Genomic DNA, 16,879 nt, shown 5'->3' with positions numbered 1-16,879 from the left:
CCACATGTAAGATGGTATTCTATGCCAGCTGAGGAGCTGGCCTCTGAACTTTACACCAGGAGCTGATCTTGAGTCAGGTGTAAAGTTGTGTCCCAAACACACTAACACAAGTATGTTACTGACAAATGTGCTTTGCTAGGAACTGGACAGGTTAAGATTTCCTCTCTCAAAGCGTGAAATTCCATGCCCACAGACATTAAGCAAGGAGATGAGCCAGGGAACAACATCAACACCCTCAGCCCTCAATCTTCTACATAGAGACAAGATACTGGATTACATGGACCTCTGCTCTGATCCATAACGCAACTTTTATGGTCCCTGCCCATCCATAACCTGTCCCTTCATGCTGACATTTGGGGCAGGTACAGAGGACCCTCCAATGGCACACAGTAAATGGAGAGACACCTCCCACCTGCCTGACTACTGACTGCCATAGGTCCCCTGAGAGAGCTCCAAGTGTTGCAGAAGGTCCTTCAGCTGGCTCTGAAGTAGGTCGACTTTTAGCCTAAGAGAACAGCTGATGGACAGTTTGGCTGCCTGTACTCTAGCACTGCCACGGGCTAGGTCAGATTTTTGCCTAGCTTTCACTACTTCACATTTCATGTTTTTAGCTTGGTTTGCATTTTGCAATTTTCTTGTATAATCAAATTCAAGTTTAAACCTATTTATATAACCAACTTGTTCAGTTTCATCTTGGGTTGCATTTCATTACACTTTAATTTTACTGGTGTAAATCAGGAAATGGATTTGCAGCTATTTTATGGTATGATCATGTCTAACTCCTCTACCGCACATGCTAGCCAGAGATCTCTAATTGCTTTTCAAAGGAAGGAAAGTATCTTATTTTTAGGTATTTATTTATTTTTGTATAGTGAGCAATGAAGTGATTTGCTCAGGGTCACACACAGCAAGTCACTGGCAGAGCTCAAGTCTCCTGCCTCTGCACCACACTACCTCGTTGTTTGATGATGTAGGTGGAAGCAGAATTAGGCCACAGAACACTGGAAACATTTTTTGGGATCTGAGCCCTACAGTTGGAGCCCATCTTTGAGTTTAATCTGATTTAGCTCCATTTCCCTTGTTTGTTTAAACTATGATCAGTACAGTGTGTTGAATCCAACAGCACCTTACAGAGTTTGGGCCAGTGCCTTAGCTGAATAGCTGGTGTAAATGGGAGCTTCAGTGGAGTTATGCTACTTCATACAAGCTGAAGATCTGGCCTAATGAGTTGAGCCTTCCACTGCTCCTGGGAAGTCTTTTGCTGCCCATCTCCACAATTCTCACTACCTGTTTGTGTTTTGGGGTGGCTTGATGTGTCTGAGCTGCAGGCTGTGGCCTCATTCAACCTGGCTAGCTGAGTGGAAGACAGAGGCAGGCTGACAGGTGCTGGTCAGATTCCATAAGGTATTTTACTCCAGATGGATGCATCTACACACAGTGAGACAGGATTCAAGACTGTTAGCAGTACTGTGGGGGGGCCCAGGACAAGACAAAGTGCTCCAGCAGGTTGACTGGCTTGTTTGACTTTCTCCCAGCTCTCTAGCTACAATCAAGCCCAAGTTTGCTGCACATTACAACTTGGTGAGCGAGGCATTAGCAGGAGTTTGTAATGGCCTTTACTCCCTCCTGCTTTGGAAATGACTTGCACAATAGTTCCTCTCTATGTTTGGGTAACAATCCACATCCCATTTCCTAAATAACATTAGACATGCATCATTCAAAATCCTTTTGAGGCTTTGCTCCTTGCCTGTGGAACGCACGATCAGTGAAAGTGGGAATGCCGACCATTGTACCTCTCCAACTAGCATGTACAAAGTAGTTTCATTCAGCTTTTTGAAGTGATTATTTTGGGACTATTATGTGGCTATAGCTGCTGATTTTACACTCGGTGGGTGGGAAAGCGCCCTGACAAGGCTGCATGAAGGGCATAATGGAATGCATGCTTGAGCTGCTGCCCTATTTCACTACATGGGAGAGCAGGGTTTACTTATATATGTAGTGAACACCAACACCACATACTTAACCCAGAGATTCAAAATACACATTTCAGAAATTTTTAGGTACATACTCTGAGCCACTGTTCAGTGTTTGAATCTGACTTACGGCAACAGCGGATACTCCATTAATTGCACAGGCCATTAGCGAACATACAAGACCTGGCTCCTCCAGAACTGTGTAGGTGGGGCTGATTAGATAGACCTGAAGCACAGAAATGAACATTTCCTACATCCCTGCTGATTACTGATCTGTGTGGCTGTGTGACTGCAGAAGACCATTCAAAAATAGCAGCAAAATTGCTCCTCACTTCCCCACTGAGTCAGGTCACCTGAAGAGCACTTTGGGTTTATATATAATTCCCGTACAGCTCCAATGCCAGGCAACAAACACTGGAGCAGACAGACAAAACTGACACATCTGTTTTTTTAAATACACAGGCTTAAATGGGGCAAATCACTTCACTTTTCTGTGCTTTTGGTTCCTCTCCCAGCCTTTGTCTGCCTTATCTGTTAGAGTGTAAACTCAGGCCAGGGACTCTCTCTTACCATGTATTTGTATAGCACCTAGCAAGTGAGGCTGATCTCATTTGGGAGCCTCTTTTCGCTATTATGGACTAACACCACATTCAGCTAATGCCTAGAAAAATAAAAACAGTTTTAAAAATATCCCTCAGTACATTGCACGGGCAGATACAAATTAACAGCATTACCAAGTATTCACATAGTATATAAAATGTTAATATACTCATCTGCAATTATACTCTTAAAGCAGCAGAATCTGGACTTGGTTTAGATCCAGACATACAAAATGAAGACATCAACACCACTGGTAAATTTAGTACAGGTATGTTATTTACACAACCCTTTTCATCCAGAAAGGTCATGGGTCTGCACTGTGCACAGCTGTCTAGTGTAATAAATGAAATCGTAATTCTTTAAAAAGGAGTTATAGTTGCATTACAAACAGGAAAGGCAGTTGTTAGCGTAGGGGGAAACAAAGCCCAAGTGTCTTTGTTATTTACAGCTATTTCAGTTGTATCCTCCATAAAACATTCAGCCCCTTAAAGTTTATAGGCAGACAGTAGCCAAATATTTGTTATAGATTTCAACTGCCCCCTAAAGGAGAAATATCAGAATTGCATTTACCTTTCATACCCCTGACAAAATGAACACAAAATGAAAATGAAATGATGATGGATTGCGGGTCATGGCAGTGAGTAGCACTGAATCAAAAAGTAGAAGGTACACTGCTGAGAGGACCACTTGAGAACAACAGTTTCTCCTTTTATTAGTCTCTGCATATTAGCAAATGAAAACACATTTTTTACCAACTCGCACGCTCTGAATCAAGGTCTGTGAGAATGCTGTAGAGCAGCAGTTCAAGAAAATATCAGGAAATGATTGTATCAGATTGTAAATGGTATAGATGTCACCACCCTACAACTCTCTTACTTTAGCCTTAGAGGCCAAAACACTGGGAGACCCAAAGCAAACCACTGCTAGCACTTTTCACCACTGGTTTCTATCACAATTAGCCATTTTATAACCTCTCCAACAAAAACTGGGCATTTTGATAGACCTGGATGATTGCTAGGGATGGAAAACTAACGTGGATTGTACAGAAACTCTAGTTAAGGCATTAGCATTTAACAGTCTGATCATGAGGAATTTTGACACAACTACTGATAGCCACTAACTCTGCTGTACATAGCTCAGAGCATATCAGGTAGTAATTTCATTTTAGAAATAAACAAGCCAAGAGATGTCATTATTTGTGCTGTGTTTTCTGTTTCACTTGGAAATCCCCATGACCGTAAGGGACTATAAATAAGCTTTGTTACAGTAGCTAGAGTTATTACCTCAATTTGTGAAACAAGCAAAGTAAATGCACATGATTGTATTCTTTGGTTTGTACCAGATAGGGATGTGTTTTTGCTAGGCCAGAACTAGCTATTTACCCTGGGCCTTATGGTCCCCACTCCTGCATGCTTCAGAGGGGAATCCAGGAGCAGTGACTGAAAATCCTAGAGGGATCAGATTCCACATGGTGAGCCCTTTGACATGAAAATCATGCTAAGCAGACCCTGCAGGAAGTCAAGGGGGTATGTAAGACCTGGAGTAGGAGCTGAAATAGAGTGGATGCTCTGTGCAGCTTGCTCCCGTAAGAAAGTATGTGCTACAGCTATGCTCCTGTTGCTGGTATAATTTTATACTGGCAACAGAGTCACAATTTACAGGGTTCTCTGCACAGTGTGGTTTTAGGTGGTATGGCAGCTCTAGACGCTGAAGGGGATACCTGCTGCCTTTGAACTTGCTGCTCATGAGGCTGACACAGCATATGACTTTACTAGACCAGAGGGGATGGTTTATGGATTTTATAGGCCTCCTTGTTAGGAATGAAATTAAACCACAGTCTGTCCCTGAATTCCTACTTCCACTTCACACACCTGCCAGGCAAGGGTGGATAATAACTAATAGAAGCCTGGATCCACAAAAATAGCAGACCCCTCCCTCTACTAGTATGTGCTTCCCTATTACCCAATAGATAGGGTAAGTGCAGATTTACATTTATGCTGAAACAAACATGAGAGAGTAGCCTATCCTGATGGGCGGAGCAAACTGCTTCCTCCAAAAAGAACCCTCCTTTACACACACAGCTGCGAGGCTTCTGCCCTTCCGACGGCTATGTTTTGATGGTAAGACCCGTCCTAAACCCCGATGACCACAGCTCAGGTCAGTCTGTCTACCCCATCCCCTTGCCAACGGAATCATGGGGATACACTGTGTCTCCAAGATCCTGTTGAGCTGTGAGTTTGCCAAATCCCCTAAGGGGATTCCAGGCCATGCACTCTGCTGCCTCTTGGACCTGGAGAGGTAAGGTGCGGTAGCTTGTGATGTGATGGACTATGCATTTTGTTATACTTATTAAAATGAATGGGAGAAATTCTGACCTCACTGAAGTCAATGAGAGATTTGCCACGGACTAGACAGTGGTTTATAAATGTTACTGGATTTAAAAAAAAAAACACCAAGTAAAAGAAAAATTTCATGTCAGCATTTTTCATGAAAAAAACAAAACAAACCCCCCCCCCCAACTCTCAGTAACACCACTAATTCTACGTCTTAGTATTAAAATACATCTGTAGGGTCAGTTACATTTAGACAGGTTCCAGTTATACTCCCAAGGTGTCCACTGTCTATTTTTATAATATTCCTGGAAGGGATTCCATACAAACCCCAATTCTGATGTCTCGTTTAGAAAATAGTACAAAGCCTTTTTCAAAAGCCCCATAATCCAGTCATGCCAGGAAAGGGTCATTTTCCTTTCCCACACAGTACTGTAGCAAATCATACATACATGTTACAAGAGACTGAACATTACCCTGAACTTCAACTTCTAATTGTTTCCACATTTTTTTTTTAAAATGGCCAAATCATGAAATCCAAATTGAGTGTGTGCATGTGCCTCCTTTCTGAGAGTATAACATTCCAAATGTATTTTCTGAACCATGTACTCAACCAGCTCTCCCTTCTCTAGCTTCCATTTGCTTTTGCTGCACTAGCTCCGCCTCCTTCTTCTTGTAAAGCTTCACAAGATATTCGTCAGGCTCAATTCCCATTTCCCTTAACTCTGACATGACCTTTTCCAGCCTGTGCAGTGTTCTGGCACTGTGAACTTTCCGGGTGGTGATGTACAACGTAAACTCATCAAACCCCATCAGTTTACAGGTGTCTACATCACAGATATTTTTAACATCTTTGGTTTTGTCCACTTGTGGGAAGAAAACCAATCCTGACATTTTCTCCAGGTCTTCAATATGCACTTGAAATTCAGGTAGTTGGTGATTGAAGCCTATGGGATCGTTGGGCACCACAAAGGCTCCCAGCACCAGGGGCTCTGAGGATATTCTGCTTCGCCTGGCGAGAATCACCTTGTAGAGATGTGATGGCACAGCCACATCGCCCTTGCCGATTACCTAGCAACGAAACAATTACATTAGAGATACACATCTGAACCAGAAATTAGGCCTGATAATCCTACTACATTTGGAAACGAGCTACTATCAGCATACAATGCATAACTAAGCCCCAAGGAGATCATGAAAGCTATACTGGACTACAGTATGCTCCCTTTGTATCAATTGCTTTGTAACTCTCAACACAATCCCTATCCTCATTGGTGAGCAGAGACACAGAAACATGGCAAAAAGAAAAGGAGTACTTGTGGCACTTTAGAGACTAACAGATTTATTGGAGCATAAGCTTTCGTGAGCTACAGCTCACTTCATCGGATGCATTTGGTGGAAAAAACAGAGGGGAGATTGATATACACACACAGAGAACATGAAACAATGGGTTTATCATACACACTGTAAGGAGAGTGATCACTTAAGATAAGCCATTACCAGCAGCAGGGGGGGGAAGGAGGAAAACCTTTCATGCTGACAAGCAAGGTAGGCTATTTCCAGCAGTTAACAAGAATATCTGAGGAACGGTGGGGGGTGGGGTGGGGTGGGGGGGGGGAGAAATTACATGGGGAAATAGTTTTACTTTGTGTAATGACTCATCCATTCCCAGTCTCTATTCAAGCCTAAGTTGATTGTATCCAGTTTGCAAATTAATTCCAATTCAGCAGTCTCTCATTGGAGTCTGTTTTTGAAGCTTTTTTGCTGAAGGATAGCCACTCTTAGGTCTGTAATCGAGTGACCAAAGAGATTGAAGTGTTCTCTGACTGGTTTTTGAATGTTATAATTCTTGACGTCTGATTTGTGTCCATTCATTCTTTTATGTAGAGACTGTCCAGTTTGACCAATGTACATGGCAGAGGGGCATTGCTGGCACATGATGGCATATATCACATTGGTAGATGCGCAGGTGAACGAGCCTCTGATAGTGTGGCTGATGTGATTAGGCCCTATGATGGTGTCCCCTGAATAGATATGTGGACAGAGTTGGCAACGGCCTTTGTTGCAAGGACTGCTGCTGGTAATGGCTTATCTTAAGTGATCACTCTCCTTACAGTGTGTATGATAAACCCATTGCTTCATGTTCTCTGTGTGTGTATATCAATCTTCCCTCTGTTTTTTCCACCAAACACATCCGATGAAGTGAGCTGTAGCTCACGAAAGCTTATGCTCCAATAAATTTGTTAGTCTCTAAGGTGCCACAAGTACTCCTTTTCTTTTTGCGAATACAGACTAACACGGCTGCTACTCAGAAACATGGCAGAGAACACACTGGAGGAAGCTGAACGGATGTTTGGTGGTTGTTTGAAGATTTTTTTCAGAACATTGTATTGGTCCCTCTCATCCTGACATCCTAATGAAACTCCTATACAACTGATTTTCCATTAAACTTAAAAACAAAGAGGATTCTAACTTGCTGTCTGACTGCAGAGCCAACAAACATCTACAGAAGCAGATATCTGTATTCCCAACTGTGCAGATTATTTCTTTTTTACCATCAGCCATGCTGAATGGATTGTTTTTAAAGTGAGGATCTCGTATACTGTTTATGAAACATCAAAAATCTAGAATACAGCATTAGTAAATACCCCATTTATACAACAATACAATTCAATTAATGTAACACAAGCCAGCAAAGCAAAGGGAGAAAGGATCAAATCAGGACTTAGATTTCCACTCCCCAGAACTATCTGGTATGCCTGGCATAGTTTCTTTGCTTTCATGCAGTACTGTTGCTGATCTCTGTTATGCCCCTTTGCCAACATTCTCCATACGATCTGCTCATAGATGTCAACGTTTCTACAGCTGTTCCTTAGGTGTGCTTGTACAATCTCTTCTCCCCATAGGCCAAGGAGATCCAATACTTCTTGCCTGCTCCAGGCAGAAGTGCGTCTAGTAGCTCTCTATTCATACAGCCAGCACGGTTGGACAGCAAATGCAAACAGAAAAGGTGTGCTCCAAGACGTGCTCACTAAGATGAGCAATCAGGAAAAGGCATTTAAAAAAGCACATGGGGAGTTTTAAAGAGCGCTGGGGTGAACTTCTGCTGCTTGTGACCTCAGAGCTCTGAATTCATTTGAAGCCTGTAACATGCTCACACTCATCCATACACAGAGGGCTACCCTTACAGCAGAGAGCCCTTCCTGTGCCACATATCCATCTGGCACAAGACACCATTCAATGAGAAACTGAATGTTCCCATTGCCAGGAAAATGAACTATTCAAATGAATTACATTCTGGTGGGCATTTTACTAGGATGCTATGATGTTTTATTTGCTATGATGTTTATCTGGCATGTGGACAGAACACACAGTCAGTCAACAAAGTACAGTGAGGCTTATGTCTAGATGATTTGAGTTCTGTTTAACCCTTTTTATATAATTATATTTTTTAAAAAATTATAATTAAAAATGGCAAACAAGAAAATGAGGTAGATTATTTAACATGAACTATGAGGATGTCTGGTTGCGTGCACAAAATCCAGAGATGAAACACTGTATTCTTGGTTTATAACATATGCAAAGACAAAGACACTGGCAGCACATTTTCATTTCTTTACATCTTTGTGGCATGCCCGCTTTCTATGGACTCATATTTTATCTATCTGTTTCACTGCTGTGATTGATTCAATTAATTACAAGCATTTTTAAGTCAAGGTAATGGTTGAAATGTACTTTGGCTCTGCAGATATTCAGTATAATTCAATTACAGGATAATCATCATCTCAATATATTTTAGTGGGATAGTATTAAGCACTTTTGCACAAGATAATGCATTTTTCAAACCCAGCCTTGCCAATGGCTACTGAAGTATTCTAAGTTCAATTCAGTCTGTTCCAATATTTAACTCATTTAAGTTTCTGCTAGCACTGTGGTGGATTCCTTTAGTGTTTGAAATAGTTCTTCACATCCTGTTGCAATAATTAAAACCCTTAAAGCCCAAGCAGTAGAAAGAAACCACCCTGGAAATCATAACTACAGTTTTCATTTTTGGTGCAGTTACTTGGCAACAGCTTCACTACTGTTCTCTCTGTATCTCTCCATACGGATCATGATCTCAATTTTCTTTAGTTTACATTATCATAACAGCAAGCATTCCTCCCCTCTTTACAGGTTTCAGAGTAGCAGCCGTGTTAGTCTGTATTCGCAAAAAGAAAAGGAGTACTTGTGGCATCTTAGAGACTAACAAATTTATTAGAGCATAAGCTTTCGTGAGCTACAGCTCACTTCATCGGATGCATTTGGTGGAAAAAACAGAGGAGAGATTTATATACACACACACAGAGAACATGAAACAATGGGTTTATCATACACACTGTAAGGAGATTTCAGAGTAGCAGCCGTGTTAGTCTGTATTCACAAAAAGAAAAGGAGTACTTGTGGCACCTTAGAGACTAACAAATTTATTAGAGCATAAGCTTTCGTGAGCTACAGCTCACTTCATCGGATGCATCCGATGAAGTGAGCTGTAGCTCACGAAAGCTTATGCTCTAATATCTCATCCGATGAAGTGAGCTGTAGCTCACGAAAGCTTATGCTCTAATAAATTTGTTAGTCTCTAAGGTGCCACAAGTACTCCTTTTCTTTTTACTGTAAGGAGAGTGATCACTTAAGATAAGCCATCACCAACAGCAGGGGGGGGAAAGGAGGAAAACCTTTCATGGTGACAAGCAGGTAGGCTAATTCCAGCAGTTAACAAGAATATCAGAGGAACAGTGGGGGGTGGGGTGGGAGGGAGAAATACCATGGGGAAATAGTTTTACTTTGTGTAATGACTCATCCATTCCCAGTCTCTATTCAAGCCTAAGTTAATTGTATCCAGTTTGCAAATTAATTCCAATTCAGCAGTCTCTCGTTGGAGTCTGTTTTTGAAGCTTTTTTGTTGAAGTATAGCCACTCTTAGGTCTGTGATCGAGTGACCAGAGAGATTGAAGTGTTCTCCAACTGGTTTTTGAATGTTATAATTCTTGACGTCTGATTTGTGTCCATTCATTCTTTTACGTAGAGACTGTCCAGTTTGGCCAATGTACATGGCAGAGGGGCATTGCTGGCACATGATGGCATATATCACATTGGTAGATGCGCAGGTGAACAAACCACCTGATCAACATCCTCTACAGCAAACAGGGAAAGATTAAGAATGAGCTCTCAAAACTGGATACTCTCATAAAGAACCAACCTTCCACACAAACTTCCTCGTGGCTGGACTTTACAAAAACTAGATAAGCCATTTACAAAACACACTTTGATTCTCTACAAAAGAAAAAGGACACTAAGCTATCTAAACTACTATATGCCACAAGGGGCCACAACAATGGTTCCCGTAACCCACCCAGCAATATTGTTAATCTATCCAACTATACTCTTAGCCCAGCGGAAGAATCTGTCCTATCTCGGGGCCTCTCCTTTTGCCCCTCCACCCCCACGAACATGATACAGTTCTGTGGTGACCTAGAATCCTATTTTCGACGTCTCAGACTCAAGGAATATTTCCAACACACCTCTGACCAACATATTAACCCACAGAGACCTTCCTGCCAACACTACAAAAAGAAGGATTCTGGGTGGACTCCTCCTGAAGGTCGAAACAGCAGCCTGGATTTCTACATAGACTGCTTCCGCCGACGTGCACGAGCTGAAATTGTGGAAAAGCAGCATCGCTTACCCCATAACCTCAGCCATGCAGAACACAGTGCCATCCACAGCCTCAGAAACAACTCTGACATCATAATCAAAAAGGCTGACAAAGGAGGCGCTGTCGTCATCATGAATAGGTCGGAGTATGAACAAGAGGCTACTAGGCAGCTCTCCAACACCACTTTCTACAAGCCATTACCCTCTGATCCCACTGAGAGTTACCAAAAGAAACTACAGCATTTGCTCAAGAAACTCCCTGAAAAAGCACAAGAACAAATCCGCACATACACACCCCTGGAGCCCCGACCTGGGGTATTCTATCTGCTACCCAAGATCCATAAACCTGGAAATCCTGGATGCCCCATCATCTCAGGCCTTGGCACCCTGACAGCAGGATTGTCTGGCTATGTAGACTCCCTCCTCAGGCCCTTTGTTACCAGCACTCCCAGCTATCTTCGAGACACCACCGATTTCCTGAGGAAACTACAGTCCATTGGTGATCTTCCTAAAAACACCATCCTAGCCACTATGGATGTAGAAGCCCTCTACACCAACATTCCACACAAAGATGGACTACAAGCCGTCAGGAACAGTATCCCCGATACTGTCACGGCTAACCTGGTGGCTGAACTTTGTGACTTTGTCCTGACCCATAACTATTTCACATTTGGTGACAATGTATACCTTCAAATCAGCGGCACTGCGATGGGTACCCGCATGGCCCCACAGTATGCCAACATTTTTATGGCTGACTTAGAACAACGCTTCCTCAGCTCTCGTCCCCTAATGCCCCTACTCTACTTGCGCTACATTGATGACATCTTCATCATCTGGACCCATGGAAAAGAAGCTCTTGAGGAATTCCACCATGATTTCAACAATTTCCATCCCACCATCAACCTCAGCCTGGACCAGTCCACACAAGAGATCCACTTCCTGGACACTACGGTGCTAATAAGCGATGGTCACATAAACACCACCCTATATCGGAAACCTACTGACCGCTATTCCTACCTACATGCCTCTAGCTTTCATCCAGATCATACCACTCGATCCATTGTCTACAGCCAAGCGCTACGATATAACCGCATTTGCTCCAACCCCTCAGACAGAGACAAACACCTACAAGATCTCTATCATGCATTCCTACAACTACAATACCCACCTGCTGAAGTGAAGAAACAGATTGACAGAGCCAGGAGAGTACCCAGAAGTCACGTACTACAGGACAGGCCCAACAAAGAAAATAACAGAACGCCACTAGCCATCACCTTCAGCCCCCAACTAAAACCTCTCCAATGCACCATCAGGGATCTACAACCTATCCTGAAGGACGACCCATCACTCTCACAGATCTTGGGAGACAGACCAGTCCTTGCTTACAGACAGCCCCCCAGTCTGAAGCTAATGCTCACCAGCAACCACACACCACACAACAGAACCACTAACCCAGGAACCTATCCTTGCAACAAAGCCCGTTGCCAACTCTGTCCACATATCTATTCAGGGGATACCATCATAGGGCCTAATCACATCAGCCACACTATCAGAGGCTCGTTCACCTGCGCATCTACCAATGTGATATATGCCATCATGTGCCAGCAATGCCCCTCTGCCATGTACATTGGCCAAACTGGACAGTCTCTACGTAAAAGAATGAATGGACACAAATCAGACGTCAAGAATTATAACATTCAAAAACCAGTTGGAGAACACTTCAATCTCTCTGGTCACTCGATCACAGACCTAAGAGTGGCTATACTTCAACAAAAAAGCTTCAAAAACAGACTCCAACGAGAGACTGCTGAATTGGAATTAATTTGCAAACTGGATACAATTAACTTAGGCTTGAATAGAGACTGGGAATGGATGAGTCATTACACAAAGTAAAACTATTTCCCCATGGTATTTCTCCCTCCCACCCCACCCCCCACTGTTCCTCTGATATTCTTGTTAACTGCTGGAATTAGCCTACCTGCTTGTCACCATGAAAGGTTTTCCTCCTTTCCCCCCCCCCTGCTGTTGGTGATGGCTTATCTTAAGTGATCACTCTCCTTACAGTGTGTATGATAAACCCATTGTTTCATGTTCTCTGTGTGTGTGTATATAAATCTCTCCTCTGTTTTTTCCACCAAATGCATCCGATGAAGTGAGCTGTAACTCACGAAAGCTTATGCTCTAATAAATTTGTTAGTCTCTAAGGTGCCACAAGTACTCCTTTTCTTCTCCCCTCTTTAGAGGGTTTCCTAATGGTAACAACTTATTAGCAGGTGAAGACATACTGCAGTCTACAAATAATCTTCTCTTTGCCCCCAACCCTTTCCCAAATAAAACCCTCCCTATGCATATAAGTCATGAAGACAATGCCAGGAAAAGCAATCCCCAAAATACCTTAAGCTAAATTCCCTTTCAATGAGGATAGGTGTCTTGATCCTAGAGAGTCGGAGCTCTTAAGCTTCAAATCACTTTGCATTTAGCATTTAGAGTCTCTGAAACCAGACTGACAGCTCCCAGGCACAAAGAGCTTAATCAAAAGTGATTAATGTGCTGGTAATTTTAAAATCTATATTAAAAATTACCATTCCCCCCAAACCCAGTGCTTTATCTGATGGATTCAAATTGAATTGTAAAATGAACAGTGTTGCTCATTCTAGGTGAAATTCAATCCTCTGCAGGAAGTGAGCAGCATGAGGCCTATGCACTGCTTTGTGGGTTCCAGCAAAATAGAAGTGGTACACAGGCTTTGTGCTAGCCCTGTTCATAGGTGTGAATTTCACCCACAGCGAGTAATACTCTGTTCCAATGAATTTTGTCCTATGACAGGTTTCAGCCTAGTCCAAAACAGTCCTCTTATGCTACCCAGAACAGGTGTAAAGTTTCTATCCCAGCCCCTTCCAGCAGTTTGTAAACACCCTTTTTTAGGGAGAGTTGGGGGGAGGGGATGCATGTTCTTGCAAATATATTTCTTTATAAGAAAAGTCTTCTGGAGTATAAAGCCTACACTGACCATACAGTCTTGTATTGCAGGTACTATTGGCAGTAAAAGTGACCCAACAATAAATGTTACAATAACAGAGTGTGACTGTTAGAGCGAGCCATAATGGCAATGTTAATACACTGGGGTTTAATTCAATATGCACACAATACATGACTTTGCATGATGGCCGATACGAGTGGTATTTGCTTGTAAAATGCTGTGCATATATACTGCATTGTATAATAAAATAATTGGTTGAAAAACGAAGCAACAACAAGAATCTTATCTACCTCCATCATTACCCCATTCTGCACAAGTACCTCCACTGTCATACACACCTATTACTTACCTTTATATAAAAGAGGTGGTAAAAGAATACTATAGGTTGCCCAATACACATATGCACAGCTGAATAGTCAGCAAGTGGGGTAAAGTATGGTTTTGCAGAGAGAGCAAAGTTTGAACAGGAATAATAGAAGAGCACATGATCAGTTCATTTTCTAGTACCACCTTGTGGAGTTTCCTGTGTAACTGCCGCAACAGTCAGAATCACTATAAAGTTAAGTCGACATCAAGCCTCCACATTAAGTCAATCATGTGTGTCCACACCACGCTCATTGTCTCAGTGGAGTACGTCCTCACTAGCAGTGCTTGCATTGATGCACAGAGCAGTGCACTGTGGGTAGCAATCCTACGGTGCAAATAGCCACATGGGGTTTTGGGAAGGGCTTGCAAAGTCTCATGGAATCAAAGCATTGTCACAGAGGCGGGAGGGTAATGACATCATGGCTTCGGCCTCCCATGATGCACTTTCCTCCATCCCCTGATACCAATGGCAAACGACCCATGTTTTTTCGCACCTTTTTTCAAAGGTTTTAGCAGCGCACACGCAATAGCTCGAGAAGTACGGACCCTGCTCAGTTGTGTGTTCTTGCTGTGAGCATTACAAACACCTCGCACCTTATCCTCAGTATTTCCAGAGCCAAGACAGGAGCCACAGCGTGGAACACTGCACTGTCATGCATGCAGCCCCGCTGTAAGCCATAGAACGAAACAATTCCTGGTTGTTGATCATACATCAACTGAATACGGTGAAACGCCGTTTCTGGTCCCAGGAAACAAGCAATGACTGGTAGGACCACATCGTTATGGGATGATGACCAGTGGCTGCAGAACTTTCGAATGCGGAAGGCCACCTTCCAGGAACTTTGTGCAGAGCTTTCCCCAGCCCTGAAGTGCAGCAACACTAAAATGAGAGCTGCTGTGACAGTGAAGAAGTGAGTGGCGATCGCTCTATGGAAGACTGCAATGCCAGACTGTTTCCGGTCAGTGGTGAATCAATTCAGAGTTGGTAAAACCACCGTAGGAGCTGTTGTGATCCAAGTGTGCAGGGCCATAAATCAACTTCTGCTAAGAAGGACAGTGACTCTGGGCAACGTGCAGGACATAGCTGATGGTTTTGCTGTGATGGGGTTCCCTAACTGTAGTGGGCCAATAGATGGCAAAAATATTCCTATCTTGGCACCAGACCACCTTGCCAAAGAGTACATAAACTGCAAGGGATACTTTTCAATGATGTTGCAAGTGCTGGTGGTTCACAGGGGGTGTTTCACCAACATCAATGTGGGATGGTCAGGAAAGGTGCATGAGAGCATTTTTAAGAAAACAGGTCTGTTCAGAAAGCTGCAAGCAGGGACTTTCTTTCCAGACCACAAAATAACCATTTGATGACATTGAAATGCCAACCATGATCCTGGGAGACCAAGCCTACCCCTTGCTCCCATGGCTCATGAAGTTGTACACTGGTCATCTGGACAGCAGTAAGGAGAGGTTCAACAATAGTCTGAGCAAGTTCAGAATGGTGCTGGAATGTGCCTTGGAATGCTTAAAGGGTCGCTGGTGCAATTTGCTTACCATGTTAGACCTCAGTGAAAGCAATATTCCCATTGTTATTTTTACATGCTGTATGCTCCATAATATCTATGAGACAAAGGGAAAAAAGTTTCACCAGGGTCGGGTGTGGAGGCAGATAGGTTGGCAGCTAATTTTGAGCAGCCAGATACCAGGACAATAAGAAGAGCACAGCAAGGGGCTCTGAGTCTCCATGAGGCTTTGAAAACTCATTTCAGTAAAGAGCCACAGTAATGTGTGCCACTTATCTGCGTTGTGCCTTCCAAAACCATCCTCGCCGTTACATGGGTTTCCTTGTAACCCCCCATTCCAACCCCATGACTGGAATCAAGAGCATTTCTTTCTTGAAATGTTTACTTTTATTATACACACACAAAGAAACTGAAACAGAAAAATAAGTTAACCTTCGGCAATGGGCTAATAAAATTGGGAGGGAGAAAAAAAAGTCAGCTTGTTTTTGAAAGCACAGCCTTCTTGACCACCAAAGGTTTTGGAATGTATGCCTTCTGTTTCTTGTACCCTCCCACAGGTTTGAGTGGAAGGGATACTGAACTTCCTGCTTCCCCCTTCCCTTCCCTTCCCTCCCCTCCCCTCCCCCCGGAACATTTGGGAGAGGGGGATTGTGAGTAGGGCGATTCTTGCAGGTAGTTCTGCAGGGGCTGCAGAGGAAGTCTAGCTTCAAGCTGCTTTTCTTGAAGCTCAAATCAGATGCCTCAACACATCTGACTGGTCCTTCATAATCTTCAGCATCTCCTCCTGCATGGCACACTTCCTCATGCTCCTGGGATGCTCTCCTACTCTCCACATCCATGTCCAGTTTCTCAAAGAGTGAAATCCTCCAAGCTCCAAGCTCCTTCTCAGCTGTTCTGGAGGCATTCATTATCTCGCTGAGCATGTCATCCTACGTCCTCTTTTTCTGCCTTCTAATCTCTGAAAGCCTCTCTCCCAGTGTGGAGGATGTGCTGAAGGACAAGATTTCCTCTGTAAAGCATGAAAAGCACAAAGCAACTGTTGTCAACACATACCCTGGGTCTAGTGCAAGGTTGCTATTTAAAAAAAAAACTCTCCCCTTATTACACTTTGGTGCAAGCCAGAACATAATCAGAATTCCTAGCTATTCAATGAGTCGGTTTGCTATTTCAGCCATGGTGAGTATAGCCCTGCGGCACGGGCGACAGGCCTTGTGCTGCAACTTGTGGCATACCAACACGGGGAGCACAGCTGGACAATGCCTCTTACCCCAGCAACAGGGACAACCATTAAGACTCCCAAATTGCTGTCTTTTTTCCAAGCAGGTGGGGGATATCCCCCTTTTTCCCTTAACACTGCTCATATTAAACACCGATCCATGCCAACCAAAGCAATGGCACATTAGGGAAAGCGTGGAAGAG

General features: G+C 43.3%; 1 protein-coding gene across 1 annotated transcript in view; it reads right to left on the bottom strand.

Moving 5' to 3' along the window:
- Positions 1-3,268: 3,268 nt before the first annotated feature.
- Positions 3,269-16,879, bottom strand: part of EXOG (exo/endonuclease G) — a 31,955-nt gene continuing 18,344 nt past the window's right edge. Inside the window, exon 2 of the mRNA XM_038390866.2 lies at positions 3,269-5,974. Within this exon, the coding sequence (XP_038246794.1) occupies positions 5,513-5,974 (462 nt within the window). The 3' untranslated portion in view covers positions 3,269-5,512. The remainder of the gene's footprint in view (positions 5,975-16,879) is intronic.

This window comes from Dermochelys coriacea, chromosome 2 (genome assembly GCF_009764565.3).
Source record: "Dermochelys coriacea isolate rDerCor1 chromosome 2, rDerCor1.pri.v4, whole genome shotgun sequence".
In the NCBI taxonomy this organism is placed as follows: Eukaryota; Metazoa; Chordata; order Testudines; family Dermochelyidae; genus Dermochelys; species Dermochelys coriacea.
The sequence above is the reverse complement of the archived record's forward strand: the minus strand, read 5'-3'. Positions and strand labels throughout refer to the sequence as shown.